This window comes from Gallinula chloropus, assembly GCF_964237585.1.
Source record: "Gallinula chloropus genome assembly, chromosome: 7".
NCBI classification, from domain to species: Eukaryota; Metazoa; Chordata; class Aves; order Gruiformes; family Rallidae; genus Gallinula; species Gallinula chloropus.
This window is the reverse complement of record NC_140092.1, coordinates 28,220,527-28,245,233: the sequence shown is the minus strand read 5'-3', so window position 1 is coordinate 28,245,233 and position 24,707 is coordinate 28,220,527. Positions and strand designations below refer to the sequence as shown.

Sequence of the window (24,707 nt, the reverse complement as noted above, 5' to 3'; positions counted from 1 at the left end):
CACCACCACCTTTCCAAGCTCAACAGCCGTTAGCTATCTCCCTTCCACCCACACCGATGCTCGAGGGTTTCCCGTAACCCCTCTCCAGTGCCACCTGTCTCTGCCATCCAAAAGTAGCCTACGACACCTGGTGCACCAATCACCAAAGGATCACAGAATCACAGAATGCTTTGGGCTGGGAGGAAGCTTAAAGCTCATCAAGTTCCGATCCCCTGCCATGGGCAGGGACACCTTCACTAGACGAGGCTGCTCAAGGCCCCATCCAACTCGGCCTTGAACACCTCCAGGGATGGGGCATCCACCACCTCCCTGAACAACCTGCTCAAGCTGTCAATTCTCCCCTTGGTGCAGCTTTGGATAGACTGTCCTCTCAACCCTCCCCAAGCAACCACTTTGTTGCTTGCTTCCACCTTTGTATAGATAAGTGTTCCATAAAAATGCCACTTTTTCCTCCTCTAAATCTCTTCATCATGCTTGCCTGGTGCCTTTGCCTCACTTACTTCAGTGAGCTGACATCTGTTCTCATTAGCTATTTTACTGCTACCACAAATAGTGCTTCCCTTCCCCCAAATCTGTTGTATCTTGACATATATGAAAATTTTGAGCTATCTTGGTACAGACATTTTTTCACATAAGTGTCTAGCACAATGGGTATGAGATGTTGCTGAGAAATTTCTAGATAATACTACAGGCATTTCGTTTATACACATATGCACGCAAATCCATGGAATAAAGTGAAAAGCAGTAATGGAAACCAGATCTTACAGAGTCACCCCATTTCCTCTGTGGAGTGCATTCAGGCATGCTACTCTTCAGGGAACAATGGAACCACCAAGACAGCACCCTAAAACGTCCATTAACCAGCTACCCACTTTGGGAAGCAAACCACTGCTTTTCAGGTAGAGCTGCAGTAGATGAAGAACCTCTAAAGGTGACAGAGGGGAAGGGCCAGGTACAAACCTGGGAGACACAGGGACAAGTGGGTGAGTCATCGGTTTGACTGGACAAACCGAGGGGAGGAAGCAAACAAAAAGCAATTACTTAAGCAGAGAACAAGTTGTACAGGGACTTAGAAGGAGAGCACAAGACAACTTTATCATGTATCACTACCGAAAGGACTTTGCTCTTGTGGTCATTCAAGGGTGATTTCTGCAGTGGAAATTGGGATATATTGAGGAGCTCAACTGGTTTGCCTAAGTACACAAGGAAAAGACGACTGTAGCTAGTGAGGAAGGAAATACAGGTCCTGCCTGTATAGCAAAATACATTTTCAAAGCTGTTTCTGACAGCTGTGACCCAGAGGAGATAGGAAGTGATAGAAAATGGTATCACTTGCCATGAACCTGAGGAATCAGCAGAGTTTCATTAACAAAGCAACGACAACTTCCTAGTTTCTTATCCCCCAGCAGCAGCTTTTACTGGAGAATAAGTGCAGAGCCAACGACTGAATTGAATAGAATGAAACGGTTGGCGTAACTGAAATGACGACATCACTTGGCACTGCCAACATCATTCACAACAGCTTATTAATTAACAAACAACACTTTAATCTGACAGGACTGGGCATCCTAAAGACAAGGAATAGATGTGCATGAAGTCTGATCTATGCATGTGACATTTTATTTGCCGTTGGTCAGGTCCTGCAATGACCCAGGCACATCCACACCTGTAATTCTTGTTCTTGGTTCACACTCAGGATACCAAACAGGCAGGTGTACCACAGATGGAAGGAAGAGCTTCTAATGCACGTTTTCATCTCCGTAATTGTACACTGTTCTCACTGTGTTCACGTACAGGTATTCTGGTTCTTTATTCTAGATGGATTTAAAATTGATTTCTCTTCATCATTCTCCCCAGGGGCCATAAAGAACAACTTGAACAACCTACCATTCCTGTCTCCAATTTTACACCACTTTTCTATTGAAAGACTGGCATCATGGCATTCTCAGTATGTTTCTCTCTTCTACACTACAATAAACTGAGTTTCTTCAGCTCTTCTTTACAGATTTTTATCTCTTCTTAAGCTCTCATCATCTTTGTTCTTCCTTGGGCAGTCTCTAGTCTTCTTCAGGCACACGATATGAAATTTCAGGATGGGAGATTCAGTTTAGATGTTAAGGAAACATTTCTAAATGTAAAGGTCTCTGAAAAACAGGAACAGGTTATCAAGGGACACAGCAGAGATGACCTCCACACTGGCAATCTTCAAGAAAAGAGGAGGGATGTGTCCACCAGGAAGGACAAAGTTCCTGCTATTCCTACCAACCAGCACAGGGACATAGGTGGCAGTTTCATCCCCACCACCCTGACCAGTAGTGCTAAAACCAGACACAATCATCAGGCCCACACTGGCCAGCTCTGACAAGAACAGAGTCTCAATATAAAAGAAGGCTTGCCTATTTTTACAACCATTTCACATCACTGACTCTAAATTTAACATACAATCCCCATGCAACCATATCTCCTTCTTCATTGCAGTCTTCAAACAGATGCTTGCAGGTATCTAATTCTCAGACCCCTCCACCTGCACTTCTTAACATAACCGTCTGCCATCATGATGGTTTCAGACACTAGAACTAAAGAATCTTCTGAATTCTGATTCTGGCTGTAGAGAAGAATTTCTAAATCTGTAGATGTGCATGTTTACTCTCTACTTTGTCGTACAAGTAATTAGTAAAATTCTAGACCCAGGACTGACCCGCAACAGGACCCTACTTCAGTTACCCTTCCAGTCTGACAGCAAAACACTTACAGTTACTTTTGGAAAATGCTATTTCAAGTCATTATGTGACCACTTAAGGAGAAATCTTCCCATATTTTAATGAGAATTCTACATTTCCCCTGATTATACTAATGGCTAAAGCTATCAAGCAGTGAAATACAAACACTTACAGGGAGGTGGCACCTCATGACAGTGCTTGCACACATCTCGTGGAACAGGTACAGTTCCTCTGCAGTGTGCTGCCTTCTGCACACAGGATTGAGGACTGTGGATCCACAGCCACAGAGATCTACTCACAGGGATCATCTTTGTAGTGTGGATAACAGAAGCAGCCTTGCAAAGACGGCGTAGAAGCCATCACAGTCGCTTCTCAGAAAAACTAAGGTGAAAGCCCAGATAAAATCATGTATATTTTGAGGCCTGACTCAATGATGAAGCTCAGGTTACCTGCTCGGCTGATGAGTGAGACAGTGATGTCCACAGCAATCAAGAAGGGAAGGCACTGGGGGAATTAATCCCTTTTATCGCTGTGCCGAGCTTCAGGCTACACATTCGTGAAGAGATGGAGGACAAAAGTGACAAAAGAAAGCTGAATTCCAAAGTGCATTTTGCAGGAATATTTAGGTTGTCAGGGAAAATGTCTAACACATTTGCTTGTTTCTCAGCAATCCTCTAAGTGATAATTAATTGAAAAATAACAGTTTCATAGGGGTACTCCTCCCCGTGTGGGAACAACTTTTACCAAATGCCAATTAGTGGTTTCCTGTTAAAATCAAATCAAGCTGTTTTTGATAAAGCTTTTTAATGAGAAATGGCTAAAGTATGAAAATTCCCCCCCCAATATATTTCAAATAAAGTCCCTGACTGGCATAATACAGCCTCACAGCTAACATTTTTGGTATCTAAAACTCCCTCTTGTGCTTCTTCATTAATTTCAAAAGAAATGTATTTACTAAATATTTAAATCACCCAATAGACAAAGCCTTAAAAAAGCTTACAAAAGAAAATTATAATGTTGATGAAAGCTAATCTTAATCAGTCCCTTTCAGATGCTCCCAAAACTTGTGTTTTACTGATTATTTATTCATTCTTCAAATGTATGGCAAACTCAATGATTTTTGAGCTAAGCGTTGTCTACTAAATGCATCAGTAGTTTCGACTATTCATCAAATAGATTTAAGGACTAGCAGTAAAATACCAACAACGAACATGAAGAGGAGGCCACCTACAGTTTCAGTACTTGCCACCTACAGCTCGAAGACACCTGCAGCAAGGAAACATCTGCAGCTTGAGCCACGAGCATTGGTTATGATCTGGTTAAAAACAAAAGTTAGGACAACTTTGGAGAACAGATTTCAAAATCTTCCACACTGCACCAGACTGAACGCTCTTGGCTACGAGCACCGGCTTCTTCCTTGTGCCAAGTGACAACCTTCCTCCCAAGACACCCGTTCCCGTCCAACCTTCTGCAGGCAGTCCTCATCCAAGTCTTCCCTCTTGCTTTTATTTGGGTTGATACCCAATGCTAAGCCTGCTCCACGGTTTATGTACCCCTTCATGCTGAGGGCAATGCTAATCCACCTCGATCGCCCCTGACACGGGCCTGCAGAACTTCACTGAGCATGAAATTTCCTCTCTGTATTTACACTGGAGACACAGGTACTCAACAAGCTTCTCTGGGTTTTTCAGAAGTGTCAATAAGCAAACTCTGCCACAGCACCTCTCATCCCGTATCTCGAGTGCTTACGCTTCCACTCTGTGCTAGAGCGTGTGCCATGCTTCAAACGCTTCGGTTTTGTCCCTGCACTACTATTAGTAGAACTCAGCTTGGTAAGTGCTGCACCTCCCTCTGCATCCCTTCTGGTTACATCCTGTCTTTCCCACGTAACAAAAATTTTGAGGTACTTCATCTCCTCACCTGTATGATTTCCATAACCCCAGTTTTTACCAACTCAGATTTCTCTCCAATGACCTTATTTCTAATACATTCAGTGCTGCTGCTCTGTCCCTCATCTTCCAGAAATCATCTGCCCCACTTCCCAGAACAGCAGGGCTACCTCTGAAAGACAAGCTGGCTGTCTATCTTCTGCAGTCATCTCAGCTGTACTTTTCACCACCCAGTTCATCATTAGTCATTTAAAAAAAAAACCAAGAAAAGAAAAAAACAGTAATAGAACCATGTTAATCTCCTACTTTAATAAATCATCCCGACCATTAGTGAAACACCCTGTTTGGGCCATTAACCAGCCTTCTGGGGAAAACGGGACTCTGTGGTATGATACATATCGACAACCTGCATCATGAGAGGGAGTTATCTCTGACTGACAGCATTCTCTACTCCCTCCTGACAATCCCCTTTACTGTCCACTCAGGGTGGACCGATCTTGTGAGCTCAGGTTCTCCAGTTCTCCTCCTCTTGTGCTTTCTGTAGGGATATTATGTTGCAAAGATGACTTCCATTACTAAAACATTACAGCATTGGGGGAAAGAAAAACTGTGGCAGAGCACCAGGAAAGCATACAGATCACCAGCACCAGATGTGTGGTACTGGGTGGCTCAGAAACTCTCCAACCAGTGCCTTCACCTTGCCTTCCTCTCTGTTAAACACCACCTTCTCGCCTGTCATGAAGTTCTAACATTGCCCTTATAACCTGTGGTGGATTGCTCTCTGAATGGATGCTGAACCCCAAAGTCTGCTGTTTGAGCCAGGTATCCTTGCCACTTCTCACATATACTTATATATATATGTAGCAAAACACAGGTGCTCCACATGGAAAGGCACACATGTGGGACTTGGTTGGGAAAGAAGCAGGAAACAAGATTAGAAACACAACTCAAGTTACTATTCCACAGCAAAGTAGACAGGAGAGGACAAAGGGAAAGAACCACAGATTCACGTGCTAAGGAACAATCTGCGATTTGAATACATTCTCCTTGTGACATCGCTGGGATAAACCACAGCTCCAGAGTCAATTTAAAACCTGTGAAGTGCCAAAGCATCAGACAATCAAGAAAGCAACACAGAGTCAGAAAAGAGCACGACTTGCACAGCCTTAGCATCACTGCTTCTTCAAAATCCACTGTCGACACAGAGGACAGGGATGCAGAGTAGCTCATTCTGTGAAGATCAGTGATGACAAAAATCTAAACAGTCTTTTCTACATGGAAGTAACAATTTCATGGTTTCTCTGATTGGCACACAAATGATCTGGCTTAACTCTACTTACCTAATTAATCTAGCCTGGAAGAGATCTGGGCCAGTTGCACAATCACAGAATCACAAGGTTGGAAAAGCCCTTTAAAATCATGAAGTCAAACCATTCCCATCCTATGCTAAACCATATCCCTGAGTACCTCTCTACCCTTCTTTTAAACACATCCAGGGAAGGTGACTCAACCCCTTCCCTGGGTAGTGTGTTCCAGGCCCTGACAACAAATCCTGATCCATCCTCTCGCTCAGACCAGACCCAACTGTACCCTCATAGCTTCTGACAAACATTTCCATTATCTGATCTCTAAGACACCCAGTGACACACTCTGCATCTTCCCCACAGCAGCTCTTTGAGTGCTTCCCTGGCCTTACCGTAACAGATATCCATCTCCTTACTTGCATCTTCCTTGCTGCTCGTACTTCTTGTCCTGCTTTTGACAGACATGGAAAGTAGAACATGTCCTTTTTCTCCTTACCAACACTGGCTGCTGCTCTCTTCAACTTTCCCTCCAGCTGAATGCTAAACAAAACAACAACCAAGCAATTCAACCCATCCCCAGCAGCCCTGGGGACTGAGAGCGACTGCTGGTCACTCTCATTGCTCTGTTCCAGGCTCACACTTGCAGGCAACTGATACGGGTTCCTACAAAAGCGAGCCCACCATACTTTGGCCAAGGTTGTGTCAGGCACAGCAAGTTAAGTCTTCATCTTTCAGGTTGGAAATCTCTGAAGCAATGGCTCAGCAGAAGCTATAAGGACAAGTTCCTTCTGCTCCTACAGCTTCTTGCAGTGATGGGGAAGTGAGTAATGGAAATACACCACCACAGACCACAGAGGGAGGTTTCAGAAGGGCTCTGGCGATAACCAGCAGGCTCTGGAAAGCGGAACAGGGAGATACAGGCATGCTTTCATAGCAGGGAGAACACTTTTACTGTGGGGAAGGAAGAGTGAGAAGGATATGGAAGGAAGCACGATAATTTGGTGATTCAGGAAAAAACAAAACATCACCAAGAGCTGCCTGCCACAACTTTTGGGAGTGCTGAAGCACTCTGGTCTGCTCCAGCATGGTGAGACAAAGCAAAGAACAGAGGTGTCAAGGGCTTGTTTGTATCTGTACGAGCATCAAAGGAAACTGGAATTCATTTCAGGATCCTCAGGAAAATAGGTTGTAAAATTTAAATGCCTTGCAAAACAGAGGAGTGGTGTACCACGGCACAGGGAGAAAAGGGAGGGTCAGCCTTGGTCCCGGGGGTGTCAACAGGCCACAAACATCATCTACTCTAGGAGCAATCCTGGAGGTGAAAGCTGGAGCCCTAACAACAGGCAGAAGGGAGGTCATGGGCGCTGCACAGGGAAACCATGCAAGCCAGCCAGCGAACGCCCAACTGAAGGTATCCATGCACAAGCCACTGCTGTGCTTCAGTCATACTGCCTAACTGCACCACAACGGTGGGAGAGCTTTCTTGGCCCTCCCCTGAGAGTATCCAAACACTCCTCCCCAAGCCGTGATCACCCCTCTCCGTTTTGTGCTCTGAACCAAAGCGAGACACCTCATGTGGAACATAAACTGCCCGGAAAGAGCAGCCTCTGAGCCCATACAGATTGCTGAAGCCAGACGGTGCCCCACTGAGCCTGGATGCCGGATGGGACACCTACTGTCTGCAGGAGCCCAGAAACGGTGCAGCTCCTTTGCAAGATTGGCAAGCCAAGCTGTTATGCTATGGGTGGTATGATGGAGCGTCCAGCAGATCGAACAGGGAAGTCTGGAGTTCAGCAGACCGGTGCTAAAAGCCTGAAAGGCTGTTCCTGGAGGGAACACACACATTGGCGGCAGCTGGGTGCTCACATCAGAAGGCAGAGCTGAAACCAGCATAACTTGAAAAACCAGCAGAGGGCAGAGAACATGAAACTGATCAGGACTTTGATCAAGGACGGTTGGATGAGAGCTGTGTGCTTCCATACTGCACTGCGTCTTCTTCAGCTGCCTTCGAATATCATCAGCAAAATGCAAAGAACCTGCTTTCCTTATCGTTTTGTAACTGATGCTTGAGAGATGCTTACCTTCTTCAAAATTCTGCACTTTTAATCATCATTCCCAAACAGTTCCTTAACAGTTGTGGCAAGGGACGGTTCTGATAGTTATCTACAGTACTCTTGAGGATGGTTCAAGCTGATAAACTAAGAGGCTCCTATCAAAAGCAAGGCAAGAGCAGTATCTTGTAACATGAGGATGGACACAAAAGTTGAAGTTTCTTGCTGAAGAAGTTGCTTCCTGCAAGATCCAGAACAGCAGGACTGGCTTTGTTTGCTTGATTAGCTTTTTTTTTTAAAAAAAAATACTTATTGATGAGGTGTGGGGGGTGGTGCAGCAACAGCAGCACCTTAAGAACAACTGACCCTTACTCTGGCAGAAGGATGTCATTTCCTCTTCTGAAGAGCCACCAACACGGACTCCATGCAGCAACATGACTTTCCCTGTTAATCCCTCTCTTATGAGTACATCCACAAGACAATTTGTGAGACCTAATAAAATATCACAACACAAGGCAGCACGGCTGCAGGCTACGTCTTAAGGTTCCACGGCTCGCCTGGGCACAACACATGCAAATAACAGTAGGTAAAATCAACACTTCTCTGCTACGAGACAGCACAGATTTTAACACCTTCCCATAACTTGATGGATTCCTAGCACAAATGTTTTCTGAAACACCTAGAAAAATCTGTGTGTTCTTTGAAACAATCCTAACAATAACCTCGTCATCGGGAGGTACTACAACAAAGCTCTCCAGCTAAAAGGCAAGAACTGACAACACAAGGTTCTGCTTCACAACCCCCCCAAATAACTTTAATATACTGTTGTACATTGGTAAAAGTCTCTTAAGTGAACTGACAGGATCACAGCTGAATATTCAAGTTATAAAATATCAACTAGATCCCCTTAGAAGAAAAAGCTACGTAAGAAACACAAATAAAAATGCAGTTAAAAGTTAATGGGCATTTCAAGATACTTCACAGTTAAAAGTTTAAATGGAAAACACAAGTTAACCATACCTGTACCCCAAACTGCTTTACTTTCCAACATATAAGTTTTTTCCTTTCAAATTTATGAAACCTCAGTTAGCAAAAAGTTGGTGGAAGTTTTTAAAGAAAACCAAGAGGATCGATTGCTGCTGGCTTGAAGTTTTTCTTAGTTTTCAGTTTTCTAATACCTGTGGGGTTTTTTTCTTCCTTTTCTCCCTACTGCTTTCTTTTTCTCAAAAAGATTGGAACAATGATAATATAAACCATATAAGCTGCAGTAACTGAAAACACTACTGCAGTTTTAAATCCCTGCTACCATGAGTTATTAAACAGAAAATGGAAAGCTGGGCAAAAAGGTGAGGCACTGTATCTTATTACTGATGCACTAATTTAATCTATTTTTCAGATTATTGAAATAGTTTAATGTATAAAAAATAAGGGTATCTGCAAGTGAAGACTACAAATCACACACAGCATCTTGTACATGAAGTATCTTACATATGTAAATGTATGCGAAGCCAAGATTTCACAGGCAGTCTCTGCAGGCAGAGCCATGAACTAGGGAATCTGCAAGGTGAAATCAATTTTATTTCCCTCCAGCATCCAAAGGGTACCTTCAGCAAGCTATTTCTCACCAACCAGTCATCTCAGGAGAGTCTTGTATGGAAGCTGAGGGAGGAGAGGGCTGCAGTCTTACATGATACGGACCTCTCGATGATGATTTATACACCGAGAGTGTATGGCACAACCATGGCAGAGGAGGGATTATCTTTGATGACACAGCAGAATAGGGACATAAGAAGGGCAAGGACTAACCTGGCTATGAAAGCAGGGTGGGGGGGTGTCCCCTCAAGCGACACCATATAAAACATTTCCCTTCTCCAGGCTTCATTTCAGCAGACAGCAGAGTGAAGCCAGGAGGCTCGCTGCCACCCTGGTTGCAACGCAGCATCCCAGCCGTGGCTGCGAGCCGCCAGCCTTGCTGGATGCAGCTGGTGGTGGCATGAGACGCCGTGCTGAGCACCAGTCTGGGACTGGGGGGTCTTGCTGTGACCCGCCTCTGATGCTGCCATGGGGACAGACACGACTGAGGAACAGCAGCGTGAGGTGGGAGTCAAACGAAAATGTCTCGTGTGGAAGTGAGAGACTCGACAAATCTGATCACAGCGTATGCTGGAAGAAACTTCACAATCCATGAAGTCATTATGGTCCATAATTAACTGAAAATTAATTACAGAATCTTGAAAAGAGCATAAACCAAAAATGGGCCAGCATACCTTCATATTGCAGTTGCTCACTCTGAATCTCTTCCAATAATTAAGTCTAGCATATGGCACTGGAGTTTAAAAAGAAAAAAGAACCACAAACCCACAACAAAACAACAAACAAACTCTGAATCCCAAAAAAGTTTTGGAGTCCTACTCGCTGAAGGAATATGTGTCTCTGCACTTCACACACATACTTTCCAGAAACGAGGAGGATGAATTAATGTGATACTTGGCAACTTCAGCTCTGCAGAAATTACAGGTTGCAGACGCTTCTTAGAAAATCAAAACAAAAAATTGAGAAAAGAAGATAATTAGGTAAATTATTTGCTGACTTGATGAATAATTTTCTAAAGATGTAAAGAGGGTGTAAGAGCTTAGAAAAGGCCCCACTTTTTCAACAAACAAAAGGAGGAGGTAAACAATAAAACTGCCAGATTAATTTGGTTGAGCGTTCATCAAAAGGTGTGCTTTGCATCACTGGATTACACGTAGTTTTTAAAAGGTGCTTAAGGCATGGCATGCTACCACACATCAAAATATATATTTTTTTTTTTAAGAAAAAAGTGTTAGCTTGCTGGGAAGTGAAGATATGGCATCAAAACAAACATGTGACACTTTGACATGGTAAATAAAAGAAAAACAGTATTTTAAAATATTGAGAAAGAATATGAATTGAAAGGGAAAAAAAAAAAAGACAAGACACCATCACAAAGAAAAGAGGTAAGTGGATTCATTGGAGATTGTGCAAAAAAGGGCTGCAGGAGATGTGGAAATGCCGATTTCCAGTTCCCCACTACAGAGAGGACTAACTTCAGTAACAGTAGGAAGACAAGCACAAACTTACAATTACCAAACCTACTTTGTAACTCCCCTACTGCAGTAACTAGGAGGAGCTGGGTGGCAGCCTGTGGTCTTTCACTCCCATCTGTAGACGAGGAGAGAGAGGCACGTTCTTTTCTAGCCTGCAGGAGACAGCACTTTGTTCCCTAAGGCAACAATTCTCCTGGATCAACTGGAGGTTTGTTTGCATTTGGTTTGTTGGTTTGTATTGGGTTTTTTTTTTAAATGTTATAGTTACACACAAGTGGGAAAGAAATGTCCATGGCTATGCTTCCAACCCTTTTGGTATCACCTCTCCTGCTTCTCATGAACCAAACACACAGACATCTCTGATACAGTTTGCTTTCAGTGTTTACCTTTGCTGCCATTCGGAGGGCGAGAGCTTAAATTAGATCTGCTGCACAAAGAACACAGGACTGAGCAGTGTGACTCAGCTACAGAGACTACTACACTGCAAACAGGATTGAAACTAAATTGCATTTATCAATTCATTTCCCTTCAGCTCCTTGCTGGTCACACTGCCTAACAAAATACTTGCATATTTTGCCTATGTAAGTCCAATTTGCAAACAGGTGAAAGGCCATTTTTATCAGAGTAATATATATTGTTGGCAATACCAGGCTGGCCACATGAAATGATAAGCTGTTCTACATCTTCATAATAATATGAACATAGTCTGTTCACAGAATCATAGACTGGTCTGGGTTGGACAGGACCCCAAGGATCCAACCCCCCTGCCACAGGCAGAGACACCAACCTCCAGGCCTGGAGCTACACAAGGTTGCCCAGCGCCCCATCCAACCTGGCCTTGGACACCCGCAGGGATGGGACATCCACCACCTCTCTGGGCAGCCTGTTCCAGCACCTCACCACTCTCTCTGTAAAATACTTCCCCCTAATATCTAACCTAAACCTTCCTTCCTTTAGTTTCAATCCATTCCCCCTTGTCCTGCCATTGTCTACCCTTTTAAAAAGTTGATTCCCCTCCTGTTTCTCTGCTCCCTTTAGGGACTGGAAGGCTGCAAAGAGGTCCTCCCACAGCCTTCTCTTCTCTAGTCTGAACAAGCCCAGCTCCCTCAGCCTCTCTTCACAGGGGAGGTGCTCCAGCCCTCTAATGCTAATTATGAAGGGAAAAAAAAGTTATTTAATACCAAACCTTGGGAATCTATATGAAGATCATAGAATCATAGAATTGTAGGGGTTGGAAGGGACCTCAAGAGATCATCGGTAAAATGTCTGTTTTCAAATACGCATGTGTACCTCTTCCTGCCATTTCAACCTCCTCTGTTTGTGATGATCTCCACTGTATCAGAACCCCCTTGCAACAGCACACAGAAGTTCCCCAACTATATTCTGAGGTGCTCCGTTGCTCTTCTTGAGATGCCCAATGCAAAACTCAGTGGGGAAGAAGAGTGGCCTCAGCAACAAATGGCCGTAAACTGTCAACATTTCCTGCTAGACCTGGGCTGGCTCAAAGGCTGAAAGGTCTGTCAGCATCATTTGGCAGCCCTTGGGGCCCTCTAAAACTAAGAGCATCCAGGCTGCCAGCACCTCACGTCTCTCTGGCAGTCCTTCCCTCTGCCTCCAGCTTGGAGTCTCCCACCTGGGCCACGCAGAGGGCACAGACTTGCACTGACATCCAGAGCAGTTCCCCCACTATCTCATTCATGGCAGCGATGTAAGAACCTTTTGATGCAATTTTAGCTTCTTTACGTGGCATAGAAGGGATGAAATCAGGAATGAGAATTTCCCCTTAGCTGCTCTACGTGAAGGAAATCACTGAAACAGCCAAGGCTCAACTGCACACCAGCTGTATGCTGCAGAGGCAGGCTTGGCCTTCTAGGTCATTAAATGCAGATCATTAATTACATTAATTTCCAGCAGACTACCAAGCTCCAACACAAGGGAGGATTTTTCAATGCACTCCTCCCAACAATCCAGCCAATACTTAAAAAAAAAAAAAAAGAGAAGCAGCAACCCCCTCAAGCCAAGTTTACCCCTCCCTTTGCTTTTTGGAGGCGACACAGCGAACACGTCCTCAGAAACACACCAGGAAATGGCAGTGGTGACCTCATGACATTGCAGACAAAGCGTCATGTGTTGCTGTTTCAAAAGGTTATCGAGTCAGATGGCAGCCCTGTGTTTTGCTCTGTGCAGATGCCTGTCCAGGAGAGCGGGCTGCAGGAGCGCTGCTGGCACTGTCACAGGGCACAGCGAGGGACGATGCCCTGCGCCGGCTGCTGGGGGGATGCAGCAAGATTTCCAGCTCTCCAGGGAGCTGAGCTTCCTGATCCACAATTTTCAGAACCTTTTTTTTGGGGGTGGAAGGAGCTGCTACTGCCATGAAGCTCCTGTTGCATCAAACAAGGGTGCCAGTCTGCTTCCCCTGCTAGATTGAGCAGAGCAGATCAAAATCACCGAATCCCAGAATTTAAGGGGTTGGAAAGGACCTCAAGAGATCATCGGGTCCAACCCCCAAATCAAAGGAAAGCAGGCTGCCTCCAACATCCCACAGTTCAGCCCTATTTGCCTTTGGGAAGCAGAAAGGGGCCTAGGGGGAAACACAGCATCTCAAAATTGGGAAGAGGGTGGAAGGATCTGAACAGGAATGCTCTCCACAAAAAAAAAGTAAGGAGCAGCTTGCTTATTTCTACCAGGAAACAAGATGGAAAAACAAATCTGGGAGGTAGAAAAAGTTATCAGGCATCAGTCAGGCACAAGGATTTTTGCACATAACCTATGAAAGACAAGCAGCTAAATCTGGCTGGAGAACTAAACTACCAGGAGAACAGGTCCAGGAGGATAAAAAGCAAATTGTGAGATAGGAAAAGATCTGGAGATATTAATGCGACCGTGTCATACTTTTCTGGAACAGTGAAAACACTCTGAGGGAAGGATCACTCTGAGCATCGGGGCGACAGTGTCCAAACCCCTGTTTGCAAACAGAACCCAGTGATGGGGGGGAAGTGGTTTGTAATTCAATTTGGTCAGGTGATGACTTGAAACAAGACACCCACTGAAGCACAGCCAGAACTGTGTAAGACACATTGCAATGAAGAATTCAAACAATGGGAAAACCCCCAACTTTTTTAATAGATTTTGCTGTTGTGCTGTGTCTCCAAAATACTTTTTTATCATTAAGAAAAGGTTTTGCCTTTCTGCTGTTGCTATATGAACGATGGGGGAACATCATGGAAATGACTGTGTATCCCAAGAGTCACAGAAATGAACTGATACCAATGTTTGAATGAACAGCAAAAAAAAATAAAGCAGTCAAAGAGGTTTTGCTACGTGTGAATTTGCTCTCATGGTGGTGTAAAATGTTTTTTGGTATTCCAGAGAATTCTCATCACCAAAAAAAACCCAGGCAGGCAGTACTTGAAAGCTTAAGACTTTTAGCTGTATGAGGTTCCACTAAAATGACTGTCATCATAAAACACCCACTTTTCTTTTTTTCTCAGCCATAAAATACGTTATCTCCAAACCCTGATTTAGAATGACAATAGAGTTTATTAGCTATTAAGAGCTTCTTCAGGATAATTCCACCTTAAACTTTTGAGATCATGCAGCTGCCAGAACTATAAAAAGGCTGTGCATTTCCAATGTATTTGCCTAATCAAATTAAGAGACCGAACTATTAATATTCTGCTTACCTCCTAAATTCATTCCAGCTTGCAGACATTTCTGTAATCGACAGGCTGGGCAGTTCTTCCTCCGAATCTTATCAATTATGCAGTCGTTCCTTCCCGCACACAGGTAATTGTGCTGTCCTGAATGAAACAAAACCAAAAGGCATTATTAGAGGATGTATTTACATAATTCCAATTTGTTCTTCTCTGTTGTTTTGCAGTCATTTTGAGCTTCTTATTAACGCAGGCATTGCCAATCCCATTCTTTAGCCTTGGTGACTCGCCACAGGCCTTACATGTGATGAGCACCTCTTCTGTTTAACTGGGAAAAGAGTTTTGGTGTGTCACTCACAGGAGATCATCACAGAATTGTAAGGGACCTCAAGAGACCATTGGGTCCAACCCCCCTGCCAAAGCAGGTTCCCTAGGATATCTCATTACTTCTGTCTAAGCAGGACCAGCAATTTTCTTTTTGGAAAAACCAAACAACTGGTTTCAGCTTTTTAAAATCTTCCAACACGGGCCACATTGCAGAGCAGCCTGCAAACTTCTGGTACAAAACCAGGGGTCATTCTCATGCTAAAGAAGTTCACAATCTCAAGCAGAAATGACACTCAGAGGTTAACTTTCCCAATACACTCCACTCTCTTCAACCAGTTCACCGAGCGCTGGATTTCTGATTTTATCAGTTACCTTCCATGCAGCAGAAGGTTTCTGAAGCTTTTACTAAAACAGGCTGAAATCAGAAACGCATTATTTCAGTTCTGTAAAGCCCCACAGAAGCAGTCCTGAGGAGACAGCAGGTATTTAACACACAACATTTAGCAGAAGGGAAATACATGGCAACCAGGGAAATAGGCTGGCATTTAACAACTCGGAGATTCAAAAGGCATTTTGCTTCGTAGGAGGAAGAGAGGTAGAGTGAACGGGTGCAGTGTATCCAACCAGGACACTACCATGTGGACTTCTCAAAGTGAGGTGCTTGAATTTGATGTGGAGGGATAAAGGAATAAAGCTGGTGCAGCGTGGCAGGAGAAGTGAGAGGAGAAGCTTATTTTAGGTGCCCTGAGATCCAGAGGTGGCACGTAGGGATCTAGGGAAGCCAGAACAACTCGCTGGCAGCAGATGCAACACAAAGCAATGGTGAGGGTTACTGGAGGAAGGATGGAAGGAGAGGATGCAGTTTACAGAAGCACAACAGGCTGTAAGGCAAGCTGCAGGATTTGCCAGCATGCAAAGTTCAAGTAAACAGCCCTGTGTAAAATACAACATCATGTTGAGGGCTTACGGAGCGGGTGCTGCAAGAGCCACAGAGTCTCAGGGACAGGCATTTTAGGTGTCAGGTAAGAAACTCACTGCTCTGACAACCACAAGCTTGTAACAAAGATGTCTGAAATGAGAGGTAGAGGAAATAAACCCCTCAGACTGCAAACGCGGTAACACCAACCCGCAATGAAGGGGAGGCTCCTAAGCAGGTCATGGGTGAGGCAGGCGAGATGTGCAGAAACCCAGAGTCGTTCCAGTAACGACACAGCTGACATCAACGACAGAAGCAACCACCAGCCAGGGGTGGGAAGAGGAAGCCCAGGCAGGGCTCAGACCAGAGCTGCACCGAAACACGCAGCTGATGCGTGTGGGGTGCGGGAGCAAAGATTCAGGATCTGTAAGAGCACAGAGCTGCTGCAGGATAGGAGGTATAAAATAAGCCTGCCAAGGTAATTTTCCACAATACACTCCGGGAAATATTCCACAATACTCCTCAGGGAAAGACAAAGAGAATACTCATGGGACACAGGAGGCCTGGCCTCTGGTCAAGGCTCTTTCAGGAATTTACCTTAAAACTTTGGATAAGTAATTTTCTATATCTGCATATGAGTTCATAGGATCACCGAATTGTGGGGGTTGGAAGGGACCTCCAGAGACCATCAAGTCCAACCCCCTGCCAAAACAGGGTCCCTAGGACAGGTCACACAGGTCACTGTCCAGACAGGTCTTGACTATCTCCAGAGAAGGAGACTCCCCACACCCCCTGGGCAGCCTGTCCCAGGGCTCTCTCACCCTCACGGGGAAGAAGTTCTCCCCAGATTGGTGCAGAACTTCCTCTGTTCCAACTTGAGGCCATCGCCCCTTGTCCTGTCCCCACAAACCACTGAGAAGAGGCTGCCCATGTCCCCCTATGTCCCACACTTGAGATATTTATAAACATTGATCAGATCCCCTCTCAGGTTTCTTTTCTCAAGGCTGAAGAGCTCCAGTTCTTTGAACCTTTCCTCATAAGGGAGATGCTCAACATTACCCAATATTATCTATTTAGATGGTGAACTGAAGTTTGGACTGTTTCTTGCAGCTTTTGGCTGAGCATCTCACACAAAGAGAATGAATCTTACTCAAGTAAGCAAAGTGTTACTGGAGTATCAACAAAGGTATCATCCTTACCTAATGCTTCAGGTGCTTAGACAAAAAGCACATGGGCAAAGTAGGTTTTTATTAAGGGACTTCACCTAGCACCACGACATAGATGAAAACCAATTAAACTCAGGCAAAATAATTCACGACTGAGTTCATGGTGTTACATCAGGCATAAACCCAAGTTGTATAATATGGTGATGGCACCAATATCTATCAGCTGGTCTTTCAGGAGGACTAATCACAAAATAAAACCACACTGTTTAATTTATGATGTAATCTACACAAAGATCAGACCCACACATAAGTCAACTTAATTCCTATTTACTTTTTGCTCTGTACTAACTTGAGCACATCTCCTGCAGAAATACCATGCAGACAGCAGGAAAGTAAAATTAAAGTAGAAACCAAAAGTGTTTCAAACACTTATATGCTGTATAAAGGTGGTTTACGTGCTCTTACAAAAACACCTTTGTGTGGGGACAGGGGAAAGCTGGTGATTTTCTGCTAGGAATGCAAGTATGGCTGCTCAGTGCTCACACAATGTCCTTTGTACATCACAGAGTACTGCAATACCATTTTTAGGCTTCCACAGGCGGGTGCAGGCTATTAATACGACAAGACAGCTCTAATGCTGCAAAATGAACCCCATTGGAGACTTACCCTGGAGGCAGTTTGCTCTATGAAATTGTACACCTGTTAAGTCAACATTTTTCAGCACCGCTTTCAAAAGCTAATGGGTTTAATAAAAAGAGGTTAACGTTTATGTACTCCAGGATAATTACTTGGGTCACATTCTTAAATGTTGTGGAAATGTTTATTTGATTCAATCAGCGTCACACCGTGACTTCAGAAGAAGTATTCCCACAATACTAAAATATACACAAAATAATGGGGGCACTTGTGGATGAGAAGCTGGACATTAAGCCACCAATGTGCACCTGCAGCCCAGGCGGCCAACTGCATCCTGGGCTACATCGCCAGAAGTGTCACCAGCAGATTGAGGGAGGGGATTCTGCCCCTCTGCTCTGCTCTGGTGAGACCTCAGCTGGAGTACTGTGTCCAGCTTTGGAGCTCTCAACACAAGGACATGGACCTGTTGGAGCACATCCGAAGGAGGGACATAAAGATGATCAGGGGGCTGGAGGACCTCTCCTATGAAGACAGGTTGAGAGAGCTGGGCTTGTTCAGCTTGGAGAAGGGTTCGGGGGGACCTTCTAGCAGCCTTTTAGTACCTGAAAGGTGCCTATAAGAAAGCTGGGGAAGAACTGTTCACAAGAACATGGAGCAATAGGACAAGGTGCGATATTTTTAAACTAGAAAATGGAAGATTTAGGTTGGATAGTAAGAAAAAATTCTTCACTGTGAGGGTGATGTATCACTGGCACAGGTTGCCCAGAGACGTAGTGGAAGGAGGCCCCATCCATGGAGATATTCAAGGTCATCAAGGCTTGATGGGGCTCTGAGTGACCTGATCTAGTGAAGATGTCACTGCCCACTGCAGGGGGGTTGGACTAGATGACCTTTAAAGGTCCCTTCCAACCTAATGCACTCTATGATTCTATGAATAGCAGAATAACATCCGTAAGTCACCTTTCAAACAGCTTGCATAGCCTGCAAGTATTACTTTCTCCTGGCCTATCTATTCTAGAGCAAACAGTTTCCTAAAGCATAGCTTAGCAAAGGTTTACCCATTTTTGCATCATGCATCTCTGAACAATAACATACAGTACAAAAATCTGTAAGATGATTTTTAGTAAAGGAGGCAAAAGTCTGCCTTCCAAAAAGCGAAGGTCTTCTTGAATTTTTTTTTTTTTTAATTTCTGGAAAAAATTTAAATAACCACATCATCTTAAAGCTTATGTTAACAGAAGTAATCTGATAAATGCCTAAAAATCAGAACACAGCAGTGTTCCCTTATGAGGAAATGTTGTGGGAGCTGGGCCTCTTTTTCTTGGAGGAGACTGAGGGGTGACATTATTAATGCTCATAAATATGTAAACGGGCAAGAGTCAGGAGGACAGAGCCAGGCTCTGCTCAGCGATGGCAGTGACAGGACAAGGGGCAGCGGGTGCAGCTGGAGCAGAGGAAGTTCCATGGGAATATAAGGAGGAACTTCCTCCCTGTGAGGGTGACAGAGCCCTGGGACAGGCTGCCCAGAGAGGCTGGGGAGTCTCCTTCTCTGGAGACATTCAAACCCACCTGGATGTGTTCCTGTGGGATTTAGTCTGGGTGATCCTGCTCTGGCAGGGGGGTTGGACTAGTGGTCTCTCAAGGTCCCTTCCAACTCCTAACAGTCTGTGGTTCTCTGATTCAGGTAAACCCTTAATGTACAGTACAGGTATGAAATAATAATGGAATGTTTTTCAGTTAAAAAGTTTCTCACCTGTGATGAAAAAAAAGGCTTTGCATTTCTGTTCAATCACATACTGCATGTTTTAAATAAAATCAGTTTTGTAAAGTAAGTTGGTGAAGCAAAGACACTCCTAACGAATCAGGACCTTCCAGCTATGCAGTGTGAGCCTCACTCATGCACCTCAACTCGAGAATCAGAACAAAACCCTACACATCTGAAACTGACGCAGCTCTCGACCTCCAGGGCTCTGCAGAATCTCAACACAGTGATGGAGACCGTCCTGCAGAGACGCTGATACTTTTTGTGGTGCTGGATCTCCTCCTCTTTTGAGCCATGTATTGATCTGCTTGTGTAGTTTGTGTTTAGCTTAATCCAGTTGCTCTTTTTATCCGGTTTAATCACCCACAAGTGGGCTGGAGAGTGACAGGGTAGATATCGAATTCTCATCTCCCATGTGCTAATGCATTAAGATGAAAGCAGTTTTTACATATGCCATCACTGAGTGCACTTACACGAGCTAATTCCTGTTTCATCTAAAACACGGAGTGACAAAAGCTGCCAGGAAAATTTCCCATTCAAAATAAATAATTAATAAGGTCTACAGAGTTACAAACTAAGAAGGACCAGAGATCTGTCCTATTCGCAGCACAGCTCGAGGAATATCTTGAGTTTGCACCTTCCAGGTTACTGTGTCACTACATACCACAGAATGACACATCCAAATGTATGCCCAAAAATATTTTCATGTTTCCAACTCTCTCGCCAACAAAGAGTCTCCAATTCCCTGCTTTGGTAGGGTTACAAAAGAAAACAAGAAGGAAGCATTCATGACATTTGCTCTTCCCTCTTACCACGTTTTCTTGAACAAGGAAAATGGAACAGGAAAGGAGGGGAGAGAAAAAAGAAAAGCTTTTCTTATTTCGCCTATGAATTACTGCCAGGTGAGGCTGGGGCAGAAACCTGCAGCAGAAGCTGTGTTTTAAAACAACACCAGTGTAATGATTGAGCCACCAGTCCCAAAAATTGGCTTGCTAGGGAGCTCATGTACCCACGCAAGGGCACTGCTGTGCTCTGCAAGGGGCCGCGATACTTCCACACATGTAGAGCTGCAAGAGGAATGGGGTGTGGATACTTCTTCTCAGTAATATTTCTGGTACTGTCTAAAGCAGAATTAGGGAATTACAGAAATTTCTGAGATTACATCCATTTCTTCTACCTAAAAATTATTCCCCCTGCCTCCTTTTTTTATCCTGAAGTTTAAATCATGAACTGCAAATCATTAATCAGTCTTCTACAGTTCTGTTCTCTTGTTAAAGTAACAACTACTATAATGAAATGTTAAAGTTTGTAAGGAGAGAGAAAAAAACCCCCATAGTGCTGGAAGTGGAGCCAAAGTCTGTTTAATTCAAGCCCACTCACGGAAGCATGGTAGGACTAGCAGGTGGGTTTGTTGTTTCATTTTTTTTCTTTGCTTTCTCTAAATTTGTCTCAAAACCTTTGGAGGAAAGGTTTTCTGCAGCTTCCCTAACAAGGCATGCGATCAGACAGCCTTTAAGTGGTATTTTTTTCCTCTTTGCATCTAACCCAAACTGGAGTATTTTGTGACTGAAAGAGATATCAGTAATCCCCTGTCCCCCCGCCCAAGACATACAGAGCAATAGATCACCCCCTTCTTACAACAATCTCAAGCCTATTGAAAGATTTATGCCCCCCATATCTTTGCTAGACTAAACAAATCCAATTCTCTCAATCTTTCCTCACAGGCCATGCTTCCCAAATCTGTCGCCATTCCTCTTACTCTCCTCCAGCTTCTTTCAGAACAGCAGAGCGCCCAAAACTGGGGGCATTTTTCTTGCTGAGTTTCACCATCACTAAGCCCAATAAAATGGTTATTTCCTGCATCTTGCACACAACAACCCTGCTAATGCAATCCTGGACCAGATCTGGCTTTTGGCAATGGCATTACGGTGTTGACTCATGCTCTCTGGTGTGCCACTAACGCCCAGCTCCCCTCCTGCGGCACCGCTGCCTCCCATGCTTTCTTCCTGCTTTTACCTGGGTAGCCAAGTCTTTCTTTAGTCCTGCTAGAGCTACACATCCACTGCAGCATCCCCCTGGGAAAGGTAAGGGAAAATCCAAGCGTCACTCCGGATGTGATGTCTGAAACCAGAGCATGCTTTTGGTCCCAAGACAAAGACACAATTGAGGAAGCCACACAGAAGGACGGCAAAGTGAGAAAACAGGAGTGGCAGCTAAGGACCAAATAAAGCAGATGATGCTTAAAAAAAACCTCTCAACTTTTAAAAACAGCAACTCACCCAAACACATCAAAACACATGTAAAATTCAGACTCGGCTTCTTCCTCCACAACAAGAATTAGTACTTTGACTAATAAAATTGCAGGCAAAGTTGTCTTCTCCCTATGACCAAGCCTTCTTCCAGGGTTTAAGGAGAGAGGAGATGGAAGCCATCTCCAGCCCCACCTTGCACATTGGAGATGGGATCCCTTTTCACAGAATCACAGAATTGTAGGGGTTGGAAGGGACCTCCAGAGATCATCAGGTTGAACCCCCTGTCAAAGCAGGGTCCCTAGGACATGTCGCACAGGTCGGTGTCCAGATGGGGTTGGAATCTCTCCAGAGAAGGAGACTCCACACCCCCTGGGCAGCCTGTCCCAGGGCTCCCTCACCCTCACTGGGAAGTTCTTCTGCATATTGGTGCAGAAGTTCCTGTGCTCCAACTTGAGCCCATCGCCCCTTGTGCTGTCCCCACAGACCACTGAGAAAAGGCTGACCATTTCCTCCTGTCCCCCACACTTGAGATACTTATAACCATTGATCAGATCCCCTCTCAGTCTTCTTTTCTCAAGGCTGAACAGTCCTAGCTCGCTCAGCCTTTCATCCTAGGGAAGATGCTCCAGGCCTTTCATCATCTTCATAGCCCTGCAGCTTCTGGGCTTAGATTACCCCGTATTTCTCAAGTGGGAAGGAGATCTCCACAATAACAGTTTGGAGTACCTATCAGCACCTGCAGGTGTGGATAGGTGTTAAACACTACTACCTGGGCATCCTTAGTGCAAGGAACTCCTCTAAAGATCCTCCCATTGCTCCTACCAGTATTTATCAGCACAACTGCCCGTTTTACTGATGTTACTCCAGGTAAAACTAGGGAATGAGGGGCAGACAAAAAATAAATCTGGGTTGGACAGCTGTAATTCTACTCTAAATTTCCCTCAATTTCATAAATGTTATTTACTGCTTGACTTTGTCCCTTCCCTTTACTCCCTAGCCTGTCAGACTGCATGAGCCCCAGCCCCTGCAGCCCCTCTGACCTGGGCTACACACCTCCCTTGCTGTAGGAAGGACAAAGAAAACATGTTCCAGGAATCACTGGGATTTTCTGATGGAGGCCTCTCACCTCGAGAATATCTGGTTAGCAAACAGAACTTAACACCGGGGTTTTTCTGCTTGCTGGTATAGCCCTAATGAAGGGCTTTGCCTCCTCCAGGAAGAAATCAAATCATCTGCACATCCTAACCTCTCATTCGTGCTCACTGAGCTATGTGATGCATTCTGTTCATCCAGCTCCAAAACCTTCACAGATTTTTGGAGACAGACATGATCTCTGTAATCCATCTAAGCTCTTTTAATTAATAACAATAAACTATTTCTACCTTATAATGGGCAGTATGTAAATGACATTCCTGCAAAGACTTGTCACAATGATTTTCCACACACAGAAAAGGATTTTCTGGTAGCCAGGACTTGTATCACACTATCAAGAAACAAACTGCATGTACCTGAGGTTTTTCTATTTCACCATCTGCAGTGGGCAGGTACTCTCAATATCAGCACGATAAGTACGATGATGAATGTCTTTCCAAATTTCAGTTTTCAAAGAGCCTCTATTTCTTGCAATAGGAAAAAAAAAAGGGGGGGGGGGTAAAGCCCACTGTTCAGTGGAAATCAGAACTGCCTTTTCATCTAAAAGGTCCATTTGTTACACAGTTGAGGGCTCTTTTTTTTTTTTTTTTTAAAAGCAGTTGACAACTGCCCAGCAACAGCAGCCTATGTTTGCAGTCACTATTTTAGGCTACATCACATGTCAATTACATAACCTTGTTTTACTGCTCTTGAACTGGTTCTAACAACCTGGGAAACAGATTAGGGCAGTCCCTCCCAGCCCTCCGTCCGACCGCATGCGATGGCAGGTCCCGTCCCCCCGCCACTGCTCTGAAGGCAGCAGCCACAGCGCGTCCCTCTCTCCATAACTAGTTACTTATTGCTAGACCCACCTGAGACATTTGATAATTAACTTCCTCAGCTCTGTTTAAACCAGTCCAGTCTGACCATGGTAAACTAATAAACTTGATTACTCACTCTGAGATAGATGTGTAATGCAGAATAAGCTTATAAATGCCACAGAGAAGGCGCAGAACTTGGATACGAATGTCGCCCCTTTGTTTTATACGGCAGATGCTTGGGGTTTGTATTTTAGATACTGAATCTCAGGGGTTCCCAAAATTCAGTGGGGCTTCAGGTCTATCTCCCTTACACAGACTTCCCCACAGCTTTACTCACCTGACCATACCAGCACATGAAAATGTGCTGCAGACAAAGTCTGTATCTGCCAATCACTCGAGATGACAGTACCAATATATTATTAACATCATTACAGAATGTGCTCGTGGCATAGGTATAGTCAAGAATCCTTCTTTGAAGCAAGAAGTTAGAGCTCTCCCTCCTTTATGATAAATTAAGAGACTTAATTAAAATTTGTTTTGAATTTGGCAAAACATTCACCACATCTGGGATATTTCCTGCTTGCTTCTCATTCTCAATTACCTTCTGCTACTTCTAGATCCCAAGATATCTTTCCGTTTCTTTACCCTTTTATATTACTAGATTAATTTATCTACCATTTTAATGATATTTTCCTACTCTGCCCCCCTCTTTTCTTCTATAAATTTTGTTCTCTTTCTCCTTTACCTACTTCCATCATTAGTCTCATTTATTCTCATCGTACTCCTCCCTTGATCCACAACTTTCTTCAGACTCCTCATTCACCTTCTAAATATATTTCTTTCCTCCATTCAGCAAGGAACCAGTGGTTCCACAGGGCACATTTATGCTGCAGATGAAGGTATGGCTACAGCTCACTTCACATAGCCAAGCAAAGTACATTAGAGCTACCTGGGACAAGAGCACAGTCCTGACAGGATTGTTTCCTGCAGAGTCCACAAAACTCAGCCAGG

General features: G+C 44.3%; 1 protein-coding gene across 2 annotated transcripts in view; it reads right to left on the bottom strand.

Annotated features, from left to right (window-relative positions):
* The window catches only part of NR3C2 (nuclear receptor subfamily 3 group C member 2), a gene marked incomplete at its 5' end in the record, with an annotated part of 218,285 nt that overhangs the window by 41,513 nt on the left and 152,065 nt on the right, over window positions 1-24,707 (bottom strand). For both annotated transcript variants that reach the window (XM_084266965.1, XM_084266966.1), the window contains one exon: window positions 14,716-14,832. In XM_084266965.1, the coding sequence (XP_084123091.1) occupies window positions 14,716-14,832 (117 nt within the window). The remainder of the gene's footprint in view (window positions 1-14,715; window positions 14,833-24,707) is intronic.